The sequence below is a fragment of the Pavona decussata genome, unplaced genomic scaffold (assembly GCF_977016875.1).
Source record: "Pavona decussata unplaced genomic scaffold, jaPavDecu1.1 SCAFFOLD_381, whole genome shotgun sequence".
Classification (NCBI taxonomy): domain Eukaryota; kingdom Metazoa; phylum Cnidaria; class Anthozoa; order Scleractinia; family Agariciidae; genus Pavona; species Pavona decussata.
In genome coordinates this window covers 1,864,463-1,878,244 of record NW_028145755.1, presented here as the reverse complement: position 1 = coordinate 1,878,244, position 13,782 = coordinate 1,864,463, and the positions used below count along the sequence as shown (strand labels likewise).

Genomic DNA, 13,782 nt, shown 5'->3' with positions numbered 1-13,782 from the left:
TACTGTTCACTCTCTCGTATTATTATTATTATTATTATTATTATTATTATTATTATTATTATTATTATTATTATTATTATTGTTATTATTATTATTATTATTATCCGTAATTCCGGATTAAAAGAGTGACACAAGTACACCAAACACTGGTCAGGCTAATGTTTTGACCGTATAAACTAGGTACGCATTTATCGAGATGGAGCCGGTGCCAATGTTGAACCATGCAAGACTGACATCTCCCGAAATCATTCACAAATTGCGCCAAAAGGCCGGTTCATCACACAAATTCAGTTGATAATATTTTCTATTTATTGTTTAACATGAGAAATTTTCCGAGAAAACGGCTAATAGTATGTTCTTTTGTAAAGAGAAAAAAATGGAGGCCGTCTTAAGGTAAAAACGTTGTCTCGGCAATTACTCATAACTGGGGTAACAATCTTTGTACAAGCGAAGGATGTTAATTGTCTTCTGTGGTGTCCTTTCTTGAAAGACCCAATGCAAATTTTTGAAGACAAATGGTGTCACGAGGCAATCGGAACTTGAAGTAAATCACACGTGTCAAGCAAAGAAAAAGGAGCAGCTCGTGACAAGCGCGGGAAAACGTGAAACAGGCAGCCGCCAAAATCCGGATATGTAACCAGTGCCAAGCGCGGGAAAACAAGCAACCGGTGCAGGGCGCGGGAAATGTCACGTGCGCGACACGTGCTCAACAGTCGTAGCTCTTCATCTTGTCTTCTTGACTTGACCAGAAAAATAGCTTTACTTGACGGCAAATAATTGCACTTTGATTAAACCGTTCGTAGAGGTCTATAGAGAACAATTAGGGTGATCAAGTTCTTTTAGAGCCAGTTCGTAGTTTATGCCACTGATTGACAAGCCAGCCTCGCTTTTCCCACAGATAATGATGGCCAAATTTCAGGTACCACCTGTTGAAGTTATATCCAGAAAAACCAGCTTAATCATGGGGTCAATTCAATAAAATCTTGACACTTGTAGTTTACAAGCTGGGTCGTTAGTTTGGCATGCAAATAAAAAAGAAACCCTATTATTACATTCATTTTAAAGGCTCAACGCGCTTAGAAGTCGACTGAATCGCCTCTCCCTTTTAGTTACAACGTTTCCCTGATGTTTGATGACACATAACTTACTTAAGGTCACTATAATGTCACAATAAAATCATGTCACCCGGTTGCATTTTCGCGGGTACATTTTTCGCAAAAACTTCCATTACAAGAATACACACCTACTTTTATCACCAAAATTCCACAAATATAAGCAAACACCAAAAGCAAATCTTCATCGACGAAGCTTAGGTTCATTTACTATTCTGCATTTTTCATCTTGACATATCCCGTCATTTTCGCGGTCCGTACGTGAAAACGACGACATGAAAACCTATCCCGGCAAAAATTACTATAGTGAAGGCAATAGATACTGGGGGGAAGGGGGGGGAAGGGTTAAGAGAAAGGGTTGACAAACCCTTTCGAGGGGGACAGGGGGTCAAACACTCCTAGTTCTTTTAGAAGTTGGAGTTTAACACAATGTGGTTCCCTTCAATCATAAACGTTCACGGTGTGTTGGGGGAGGGGGTGATGGGTGCCTTATTTCTACTAACTGAACACTTGTTCTATACTTACGCTCCAAACAAAACACCTCCAAGATGAGCGGCGTGGTCAAAAAAATGCCAACGAAAGATTAACCCGGCCAAATCAAATCCAACTATGGCTATAAGGCCCTGGAAACAGAAACCAACATTACAGGGTTGGTACTTAAGTAAGTAAAGCTTTATTTACACAGGGTAGCCCATTCAGCTCTTAGGCTGGTCTCCATAGGGGCCCTGTATCTTAAAAAATAATTTACATCAAGAATTTTCATGAACTATTACATTTAAAATGCCTATAAAAATATATTACTAGAATATTAGAACTACAATACAAGGTCTAAAAATACAATGCAAAATCACATTCAAAGCCTAAAAGAGTAATACTTAATCAACTGAACATAATAACATTTCCCTGACTTTTCACAGATCAACAGCCAGGTTTCACTTGACCACAGCAAAAAAAAATTCTTTGCAAACAAAGCCAACAATGAAGCAACAGAAATCAATTCTTTCGTAGATGTCTTTTGAAACTACATTACCTTTGCCAACAAGGAAACCCTTTACCAAACCCAGTGGTCACCCTAAAATAAAACTCCTAGATTTTTCACAGACTTTGAGGTAGAATTTAGTATTTCCCTGACTTGATACAAAATTCTCTGACTTTTTCCTGATCTTGAAAAAAATCTGTTTTTCTCTGACATTTCCCTGCCCTTGGCGACCCTGAACAAGATTTTTACATCATTGCTCACGTTGGATAATAACAGAAAATTATATATTAACGCCCTCATTCTGAAGAAACTGAAACAGAATCAAAGTTGAAACCTGATTCTCAAATGAACGAGCTCAACTAAAGTAGTACAGCAAATACATGGTGGAATCAAGCCACGTATTTGTGGTAATTTTAAGTACAGTGGAACCCTGCCTTAGGATCACCTCGTAATTACGTCCACATTTTTGTACCCCGAACGAATTAAAACTCCAGTCATTTCCTTACTTTTACAACCTTGTTAATCCGACTAGCCCGTTATAGCGAGCACTTTTCCACGACCCAAAGGTGGTCGTATTAACGGGGTTCCACTGTATTTTTTTTACAACACCAGTGTCCAACAGTGAACATGTAACTTGGAAACTCATCTGGCATTTAGCTTCAGAAATTTGGTGATCTTTGCTGCATTTTGCTGCATTTTGCTGCATTTTGACAATTCTAACATGTAATAACAATAATAATCATAATAATTATCACTTACCGTTCCCGCTGAGAATGTTAAAAAAGGTAAAAACACTAAAGCAAGTCTTGTATCTGGATGATGGATACACACAAGTGACAGAACAGCCAAGAGTGCACCAGACTAAACAAAAAAAGGACACACAAATATTTTAAATCATAAGGATAAAAAAAAATACTGACTCAGAGCAAGTGGCTTTAGGAACAAAATATTTCAATGTTATCTCAATGTCTTCTTCAGTCGTTTGATCTTGTTAGGCCCGGTTCAGACCCCGAACTTTTCATGAGCCGAACCTAATACCTCGAATTAAGTATTTAAAAAGTTCGGCGTCTGAATCAGTTAAGAACGGCTGTTTCAATTTGGAATGGCTCAGCCATTCTTCCCGCCTGGCTCAGCCGGGAATTTCGGCTTTGGAACGCCCTTGATTCAGACGTCAAACTTTTCAGAACCTAATGCATAAATTATTACAACGTATTTCAAATAAAAAAGTAAAAAATAAAAAAAAAACGCTAACATTTCAATTGGTTTTGCTTCAAGTAAATTAAGTTTGGCTAATTAAGTTCAGCGTCTGAATCAAAAGCCGGGATTTTCGTGATTTGGGCCGACCTTAATTTGAATTAAGTTCGGCTCATGAAAAGTTTGGCGTCTGAACTGGGCCTTAGTCAGTCACATGATTATCCATCAAGTGACCACTGTATAGCACCGTATACCAGTGGTAGGTCCAGGCCCCCATCCCTGTTCAATGTTGGATATAGTTTGATCAGCATTGCCTCCTTGACCCAGCGTTTGTCCTTGTGGTCTTCTGTTGCAAGAACTTTGAAAAACATCCTCAAGCTTAATTTCACCACAAGGACAAATGTTGGCTGACTGAGGTATCTAGCATAATTTAAATATCTTCTCACTAGATGTAAAAAAAAACAAGAACTCTGCTGTAGACTAACTTTCTTACCGCGCCTAGAGATACACCCACAAAATGAGAAGTTGCAACTCTGTATGCGACGCTGGCAAAGGAGGCAAAGACACCTAAGAAAAAAAATAGAGAATTTATTCATGATTAATCATTATAAAACCTCTCTGACTATACAAGGTGCCAAGGGGTAAGCATTCTAAACTGAATTGGTTGGAAATTAAAACTTTCAGGAAATAGATTTACATCACTTTGGGTGGAGAGTTTTATTGCCACATTCTTCTGAAACAGCGTTAAAAATTGGACCACACACACACACCACCCATCTCCCCTCCCCCCCAAGGGAGCAGATTAGTAAATTGAAGGACTGAGTGGGTAACCCTTCTTATGTCGAACTTTGCTGACTTAATATTTTGGCCTTGTTTTTCTCCAAAAACCAAGGGTAAACCAGCCCAAAAAAATACAGAGCGATGTTCTCTAACAAAATTGAAATGCAAAAATTGCAAAAATTCAGACACTTTTGTCTAAGATGGTTACACACTTAGCTCTTCAATAAACAGTCTTGAGTGATTACCTCCAGTCAGATAGAATGCTATAAACTGTTCTTTACCCAGCACAGCTGAAACAAGAAGACACTGGTTAGCAGTGATCTGATCAGGGTCTGACTTCTCCTTGTTACTTCTCTAATAATCAAGTAATGTGAGTCATGAGAATTAACTTAATAACCAGATTAAGCCACATGGCTTGTAGAAAAACCATAGTTTATTACTGAAGGGTTATGGGAAATGGAGGCACAAGTGCGTTTTTATATCTTGCTTTGTTTTTTACATACATAAGCAAGTGAAAATAAACTTTAAAAATGAACAGTGTTTCGGTGTCGTAATGATGCCATTATCAAGTTTGCAGTAATTGAAATAAAGTCGATGTCAGAAATAGTTCACCAAAATTAACATAATATCATATTCAGATATCATGTTAATTGTGGTGAACTATTTCTGACATTGACTTTATTTCAATTACTCCAAACTTGCTGATGGCGTCATGACGACACCGAAACGTTGTTCGTTTCTATCTTTTATTTTCACTTGCCTATGTGTATCTAAACCTTTACTCATAAGGGTTTTGATTTTTGCCTTAAAATCAAAAGCACTTCAAATCTGTTTATGAGACTGAACCAAGTCAAGTGAAGCAATGTTAGTTATGAACAAAAGAAATCACTCAAGGGTCAGTATCTCCTTTGTTTAGGTCACTTGCATTTTCTAGAAAAGGAACAAGCTATTTCTTGTTCATTTAGCATTTTACTCAAAATGAAATAGGCAACTTTAAGGGGGAAGTATCATGGGGTTTTTGACCTCTTTTGTTAAAATGGTGAAATAAGACCTTCACATAGCTACAAAATAATTCGAGAACAACGAGAGGAGAGAAATCAAGTCAATTCTTGAAAGGAACAACTCATACTCTGCTCTAACACATTTTGGAAACAATAATACGAAAACTTGAAAAACATTAGCCTAATATTTTTCAAGTTTTAATCCATTCCGACCTACTCTGTCTCTGGCCAGAGGCACTAAGCGACAGTTTTATTGCAATGGGGTGATAATTCATAACAAAACTAGACAATTATTTTTTGTTTCTGTTGTCAGACAAAGATTTTGGGGTTTTGAAATGACATCATATTTTCGTGATACTTCCCCTTTAAGTATCATCAGGGTTCATACCCTTTTTCAGAAACAAATTTCCAGGACATTTCCAGGATTCAGAAAGATTTTTTTCCAGGGCCCACAATGTACATTAACTATTTTTAAGTTGTTGGATCTTCCCCTCTGGCTGCTCCTCAATTCTTTCAAGAAAACTTTATTACTTGAGGTTACAGCTATCCAGGATTCTCCAGGACTTCCTACCATTTTTTCAAGGACTTTCCAGTGCTAGAAAATGCTAGACTAAAATTCAAGTACTTTCCAGGATTTCCAGGACCCGTACAAACCCTGTATCACACATCATTGACAACCCGTCTCTGTCCCAAAATATTGCTTATTTGGAGCAATTTTGATTTTAAGACAAAAAATCATATTTTACACCTCTCTTGCCCAAAACCCTACAATAAATTACCATTTTTCATCTGTTATAAAATTCGCATAATGACGACATAAAAGAATAAAATGAATTCAAAGTCAGAATAAAAACTAAAATAAAGCATGATAGATTTTTTTTTTCATTCAGTGATGCAGCCATACTCGGAAAAAAAAAAAACAAGTTCTCCCAACAGGAGTTGAACCTATCCATGGAGAACTCTAATTTTCTTCCTCATACATCTCCCATTTATTCATCAATATTTAACATAACTTACATCACATTTCTTTTAAAATAACGCAGTTACCTTCTATATGTGGAGCAAAACTCCACAGCACAAACATGTTAATACCCAAATGCCAGAAATCCATATGACTAAATGCACTTGTTAATAACCTTATTGGGGAGCCTACAATAAAAATATAACATTCAGATGATCTCATTTATCCTCAGCATAACATACTCTACAATACAGTTGCAACCTGATACTAACAGTAAAAAGTGTCTGTCTTAAAAACCGGGCCCCAGTTGTTCAAAGCGCTATTAGGCTAACCTAGGGTTAGTGTGAACTTTGAGTCCAATTTAATTACTAATCAATAAAGCGTTCACCAAACTATTTCTGTAGTTCAGTTTCAACTTTGACTTTTTCTTTTAATTAACTTTAACGTAAAATTAGCTTTTAGAAACATATTTTGCAATGAGTAAGATAAAAAAAACCTCCACATACACACACCCCCTCTCCATCCCTGATAATACTATCTTTACAGAATTAAAGTAATACTAAGAAAAAATGCATTTGATATTTTTATACAAGTTTTGACCAACCTGAACCTGGAGACATAGTAAACCATTTCATCATGAAAGCTTGCATCCTTGGCATTCTCCATAACAAGAACACAGTTGTGTTCAGAAAGATAATCACTGATGCGGTCTTTGAACCTCCAGGTAAAGAATTCCACCATTTATTTAACTGAGATAAGGAAAATCAAAATAACATTCAAAGAAATGTACAGTGAAAGCTATACAGCAAAAACCCGCATATAAGAACCTAGAATTTTCGAGGTCAGGCTGAACAGGTTCTTATATTTTAGGGTAGTTTTTCACAATTCAGGCTGATTAGGTTCTTAATAGGTTCTTATTTTTCAGAGGTTGTCGTAGTGTAACCATTGGCAGAAATCGTCTATAAATCGTCTATATTGAACTGTAGCTTTATGGAAAACATATTTCTAGTGAAACTCCAAACAAATGTAAATCAAAAAAAACATATATACACAATAACTTTTTGTCACACAATTAAAATCCAGAATTTTGACCATCAAAATCGGAGTGATTGTTTTTGTATAAGAACCAATTTCTTTGCCACTGGCTGAACAGGTTCTTATATTATACCTGCCAACTTTTTCTGAGTCAAATGCATGAGATTTTTGCCTTGTCAAGAGCGGGATTTCCGAAAATGTCCGAGCCACTTCCAAAGATTTCCGACAATTTTACGAAGACTTCCGGACGTTGCCGAGAATGTCCAAAGATATTTGACGACCTTTGAACACTTACGATTGAATGGATTGTAGACATTTGAAAGCTTTGCGATTGTTATAAAGGGCAAAGAAATAGTACATAACAAATCTGAAATGAAATGAAGTTTTTTTAGAACAACTCGTCCCGATTTGTGAGTCAGGCGTGAGAAATTGTCCTTGATATGTGAGATAGCTGTCTTTAGTCCGCAGGCGTAAGACTCACGCATAATGTGTGAGACTTGGCAGGTATATTATATTTTTGGGTATTTAAATGCCAAATTTCAGCCTGTAGGTTCTTATATCACTAGTTTCTTATATGCAGGTTTTTACCGTAAATTGACTGGTCCAGAAAGCTAAACTGATGCAGCACCAATAATTTAATAATAATAATTTTAATACTTGTATCGTGCAAATTCACACGTACACATGATGAAATGCACCACCAAAGCTTCTTTAGAAACAGTAACCGTCTTATATTATTTATGTACCAGCCTAACAGAAATCAATTTTTGATGTCATTGCTGCATTTCTGTCCTTCTCTATTTGTTTTGGGGAGGTGTGGATTAGAGTATTGTAGAGATGGACTAAATTATTACAAAATCTGGTAGAGGTGAAGAACAGCTCACCTCCACCGACTGTTGGCCAACTGTCGGTCGACTGTCGGCCGACAGTCGGGCGACAGTCGGGCGACAGTTGGCCGACAGTTGGCCAACTGTCGGCCGACAGTTTTTTTCATAGCGGTAACGATCTGTCAACCGACAGACGGCCAACTGTCGGTAATATGTCGGCCGACTGTTGGTAATCTGTCGGTAAGTTGTTGGTGAACTGTCGGTAGAAATTGTTGTGGATTTTTCCATATAAATAAATCCAAATCACACACACCTTCTAGTTTCTTTAATATAAATTCCACGGCGACGTTTCTCTCGTTCCCCGTCCGCCAGTTTGCATTTTTGAGTTAGTATAACTGTGCCCCAACCCCTCTTTCATTACCCCGCTGTGATAACGTAAAGTGTGCAATTTCATCTTTATTATTGGTTATTAACTTTTTCAAATTTGGTGGCTCCTAAAGGAGCCGTTTTGTTTTAGGAGTCTAGTGGTGACTCTATTTGTAGAATCTTTCTTCGAACTTGAGGGGCAACAGCTTCCCTTCTCTCCTCATGTTTGCCATTGCTGGTAAGTGGCGTCGAAGCCGTTTTCTGCATGCTGACTCCAACTCCTTCACAGATGACCCTTGCACGTCGCGGATTACGAGATCATATTCGCGGGAGTCGACCAGCTTTAACTCTGCCACGGCCACAAAATCTCTGAGGGTGCTTCCTCGGACAGCCAGTCAGTCTAAAAGCGTTGGCCATGCTGCAGCCATTTTCGGATATAGTACGCAAAACGTTTTGATAGCGGTCATGGATAGCTGCCAAGCTGTGGGTGCTGACGCGACTGGATTGCTGCTGCTGCTGCGGTTGTTGCTGCTGCTGTGGCTCGTTGTTGCTGCGCAGTGTTTCCACCCCTGCCTTAAGGTCTGCAATGGTCTTCTTGGCCTGCGCCAGTTTGGTGTGGAGGACCTTGATCGCCTCAGACTTCGTTCGGACAAGGTTTGCCAGCTCTTCTGCATCTTTATTTGCCTCTTCCAATTCCTTCTCGTGCTGCTTCTGTTGGTTTTGCAACGCCAAACCAACACGTTCGTGCTCCCTGAGCAAGTTGTCGTACAACCTGCGGAGCTCCTTGTAGCTTGGTCTATCAGACGAGGACTGTTCGGAGGACGACTGAGTGGAGGACTGAGTGGAGGACCGTACAGCCCTTTTCTTCTTCTTCTGTGGAGGAGGTCGTTCTGGACAGGAACACTGCCGGTTATCGGCGCTACACACACCACACTTGTTGGTACAATGGAAAATGGAATGCGGACCGCCGCAAATGGTACACTTGAGAATGCGCTGAGACATTTTGATTTTCTAATCGTGCAATGATACCTTTGATTCAATCTGCGGCTTTTATACTCTCCTTTGGATCAAATTAACAACAAGTGTGATTAAAACAAGCGTGATTGGTTGCATTATGCTTTTGTTTATTGGTCAAAGTAAATAACATTATAGTAATTAATAACTAACATTTGCATATGAATACTTTACTAGTACAATAGGCAAATTCTCATTGGGTAGTTTCGATAAGTATGTAGAGTAAAGGTAAGTTAAAAACCTTTTGCGGACTGCAGGCCGACTGTTGGTAATCTAGTGTTTTGGTCAATTTTATTCAGGTTACCGACTGTTAGTAACCTGTCGGTAAGCTGTTGGTAGTCTGTCAGTAGTCTGTCGGCCAACAGTCGACCGACAGTCGGTGGAGGTGAGCTGTTCTTCACTTTTACCCAAAATCTTGCCTTCAAACAGTGGAGATTATTATTGGAGGGCTGGATAAAATAGAGCTTTTACAGCATGCACAAATAAGATAGAGGCATGGTGATCTAGAGGCTAGCACATCCAACTGTGGTGCTATTCCGCTTATTCTCATTCCAGAATACGGTCAATCAAAGGTAACATTATTCTTCAACAGGTAACATCATATTCTATCCCTCGCAAAGTATCAACAACTGTTTATGGCCTTTGCTCTTTTAGTTATTTAGCAGCTAAATGCTGGAACACACTCCCTTGCAATTACAGAAGCAACACAGATTTATTATTTCCACACTCTTTGCTATTGCATTGTTTCATTAAACAAGAAACTTTGCTGAGGTGGTTAAATGGGCAACAATGAACTTTGCCTACTACACCTCTCTGTCTCGATCTTCTCTTGAACATAGGTGCACTGTATGTGGCCACGCATACAGATTGTTCTAGCCTCACACAAAAGACGCCACCAACCCGTAACACAACCACGGACTGACTGCTGAACATTCATCTTTCGAAGCGAAAGGAGAGACCACCACTAGCAAAGCCTACAAAGTTGCTAGGGGTAAAACAGCCATGTACTTAAGTATCTCATACCAGTTCTTCTCGTAACTTTGTGCTAAAACAGTGACTCTATGAGCTGTCTGTGGTCTTGCCTGAGTTTACATTACAGTAAGCAAAACACAAAACTTTGCTTCAGACATACCACATCCCTGACGTTGAATTGTTTGGGAGACCCAGTTCTTGGAAAATATGATTTGTGTCCATGAATGTAAGAAAGTCTAGTTCGTTCATAGTTGAGAATTGTACAAGCTCCAAAGCTGACTGCTGCTGTCTAGAAATACAACAAAAACATTAGCATGGAACAACTTCGTGTTAGCCATAAGTCTACTGAATAGTGTGTGCACTAATGACATCACGAGATTTCACACCCCGTCGAGACTCAGACAAACAAAGTCCAATTCTGTAAGAGATATAGGGAAGAACATGTGAATGGCGAGCAGTTCGCTTCGATCTTCGCTTCGATTTAACCGACGAAGACGACGTTCCTGACTCTAAATTCGAAAGAGAACCAGAGGAATACACAGTCTGAGCAACTAAAATTGTGGTTAAAGTACAGGGGCTTGAAATTAAGCGGTAAACGCGAGAAGTCATCTGACTTGAGCATCTCTATCATATCTCAGGAATCGGCAACTGAAGAGATGCACAAGATTAGGATTAAAACCGCGGTCTTGCCTGACCATTGCCTAAAATGCCACAGAATTTACTAACGGCTGAAGGACTCGTAGCAGCCCCTGGCCAGAGCAGCACAAAAGAATTGCCTCTGTAATCAGTCTAAGGTGTAATCAAAACACAGGAGGAAAATACTAAGCTCAAGCAACATAAACACAAACCTCACAGTTACAAAGCGGAGCAGAGCGATAACAAAAACACAGCTGTAACTAAAGCAGCCTTCAGCCCTCAAATTAACGCATTGTAGAGCTTTTAAAGAGGCTACAATGCTAAAGAAAGGATCAAGAGACAAATAATCGTGATAAGTAACACAACATCTTGCCGCAAAAGCAAATAGCCGCGCCCGGCAATACAAAAGCTGCAAGATAATGATTATTACACGGTTCAAATCCTATCCTTACAAAGATAAAAAGAGAGGCTATACTGCCGCAAGACACACTGAAATGAACCATACGAAGCCTGAACCAAATGCCACAAACGGCACAAGAACAACAGTCGCTAAACAAAAAACAGCAAGAGGTCAATTAGATAGAACACAAAACCCAGACATGATCTTTGAGATAATGCGACATTTAAGCACGTGGCTTTGTTCAGTTACTATCGCGCAAATCCTCCAAATCATAAATGGCATTTAATAAGAAGAAAATACAGCACTAAAAAAATTTACAGGGAGCAGCCGCTCATACAAGAGAGGGCGTTACTTTTTTTAGTCGTGCAGGCCTATCTTCTTTCCTTTTTACACTGGTTATGTTTTTCTCCGTAAAGAAATCCTGCGAACAAGGAGCTAGCCAATGCTTGCACTTCGCAATATCTTGTGTTTGTTTCGGAAATGGAATGAATACTTTCTTCCCTGATTGCTCAACCTCTTTGAGGGATTTCGGTCACTTGTCAGGATACAGGTCTTGCGGCTGTTTTGTATTCACCCCAACAGCAGTGTTTGGTGGTTACCATTTCGGTCCGTCTTGGACGCTAATTGCGCAATTTCACCAAGTTTTTCACTTTTTGGTATTGCTACGGCAGTACTCGCTCATACATTCTCCTTTATCACATCCCAATGTTTGTCTGAGTCTGCACGAGGGGTCTCATGAGATCTCATGTAACAAAATCTATTTTTAGTAATACTGCACAGCGCTATTGCACACGAATGGGCTGAGTGGGCAGGGGTTCCCTAAGGGCACAAAAGAAAAGGAGACTGGGAATTTGGACAGAGTTGTGGGGCAGATGAAATAAGGAAAAATAAACATAATATTACATAACAGTTTGTAACAGAAAAAGTGCAAATAGTTGAGTGCAACCAAGACGGGGGAGAACACTAGAAATACACCAGGAGCCCAGAATACATAGCTAAGAAAAAGGAAATTCTGTGATCCCTTCCCCCCCCCCCCCCCCCATCCCCACACACACACACACCTTTCCATTAATTTTTTTCTGCCACAGCTGTCCAAGATGGAAATGGCTACCACTTTGAGGAATTCAAGCCAATGTTTTCAAATTATGTCTTAAATAAATTCCAGCTGCAGAGCATGGCAAGTCACACACAAGTTTTCAAACATGCCTCTTCAGACGTGGGACCTTGTCGAGTCCTGCCATACTCTACAGACTGGAATAACTTTATATTGATGCTCATGAAATGTCTTTGAAACATGATTTCAATTCATCTCATTGATGTTGTTAATACAATTCTTATGCTACCAAGAAATTCGCAAAATTTTGACCGAAAAACGGGAAAATCTCCAGGTTCTGCCTGTTTAATTCTGTTGACCATCATACCATTACTGTAAATCCCAGCGGCCGCATTATCATCCGTAGTTTACTAACATCCTCCTCCGGTGCTCCGTTATGTATGTCTTTCCTTCCAGGTCCTCCTCTGTGCTGGATACGGCCATGACCGGCAAATCCTCTAGGTCTGAAAATAGGGAGAGTGGAGTCGGTTTGTTGACAAAAACTGAAACTTTCTTACCAATGATATGGCAAGTATCCTTCAACCAGACAACATCCCCAGTGTCTGGTTCTGCCAATCGTTATGGGAATAAAAGATTGTATCACTTTACCTGGGAAGGAACAGTTTAGGAAAGGGTGTTTTCCTGCATAACTTTATAGCGGCGCTCCGAGAAAACGCAAACACGGCCGACATTTTGAAATTGAATCGTACCAGTACTTTTCTTTTCTCACGGCTCGAACCAATCTCCTCTCGAAGTTCCACTTTGTTTCTCTGATACCACGGTTGTGCATGTGATCTGCCAAACGCAGATTTAAATTCAGCTTGTCCAAATGTAACAAGTTTGACAAAACAAATCGACAAACTCAGAATTCTGCTTACCAATAGCCAGCTCTTTCAGGATGTTTTACTGATTAATGAAACGAAACGCGTTGAACCATTAAGAATTCTGAATTCTTACAGCCCGGAATATGAAATAATCCGACTTGATAGAAATAGAAATGGTGGGGGTATTTGCTTCTATATCAAAACCTCTATTATTTGACTATTTTGTGCACACTGCTTTAAGTATGAACAGCCTGGAAAACGTGTGTCTTCAAATCAGAATACTGAGATCAAAACCATTTGTTTTTGTCACATGGTACATGCCATCTAATTCCCTCCTTTACCAGAAGAAGGCGGTCTCTTCGCTGCTGATGTCCCATTATTTACGCTTGAAAACGATGACACCGCAAGGGACGCATGAAATTATGGCAACACGAGAGTTAAATTCACGGAGAAATTATTTTTTAAGTTAAAAACAAAAACACGGAGCGAAGTTCCACTTACATGTAATTTCTAGAAATATTTCAGTGATTTCTTATCATCTGATGGGGTAATCATATTACAAAAGTGGCTTTTCTTTCTTTCCTTTTT

At 39.2% G+C, this 13,782-nt stretch overlaps 1 protein-coding gene and 1 pseudogene across 1 annotated transcript; both read right to left on the bottom strand.

The window, feature by feature from the left end:
* Positions 1-286: 286 nt before the first annotated feature.
* On the bottom strand, positions 287-13,076 carry LOC146452041 (presenilin-associated rhomboid-like protein, mitochondrial). The gene is made up of 10 exons (XM_085098374.1): positions 12,980-13,076; positions 12,699-12,834; positions 10,402-10,530; positions 6,632-6,776; positions 6,114-6,215; positions 4,311-4,355; positions 3,779-3,852; positions 2,851-2,952; positions 1,638-1,735; positions 287-926 (listed from the first exon to the last, which is right to left on the bottom strand). The coding sequence occupies exons 1-10, from the start codon at positions 13,060-13,062 to the stop codon at positions 830-832; spliced, it is 1,011 nt and encodes a 336-aa protein (XP_084954500.1). The 5' UTR covers positions 13,063-13,076; the 3' UTR covers positions 287-829.
* On the bottom strand, positions 8,295-9,372 carry LOC146452042 (uncharacterized; annotated as a pseudogene).
* Positions 13,077-13,782: the final 706 nt, after the last annotated feature.

Bases quoted from the DNA above. Each gene is read 5' to 3' on its own strand.
- LOC146452041 (XM_085098374.1), bottom strand. From the start codon at position 13,062: ATGTCGGCCGTGTTTGCGTTTTCTCGGAGCGCCGCTATAAAGTTATGC. The intron at 10,531-12,698 runs GTATGATGGTCA...TTGTATTTCTAG, and splicing joins CGCTGGGATTTACAGTAATG to ACAGCAGCAGTCAGCTTTGG. The intron at 1,736-2,850 runs GTAAGTGATAAT...TTCTGTTTCCAG, and splicing joins TAACATTCTCAGCGGGAACG to GGCCTTATAGCCATAGTTGG.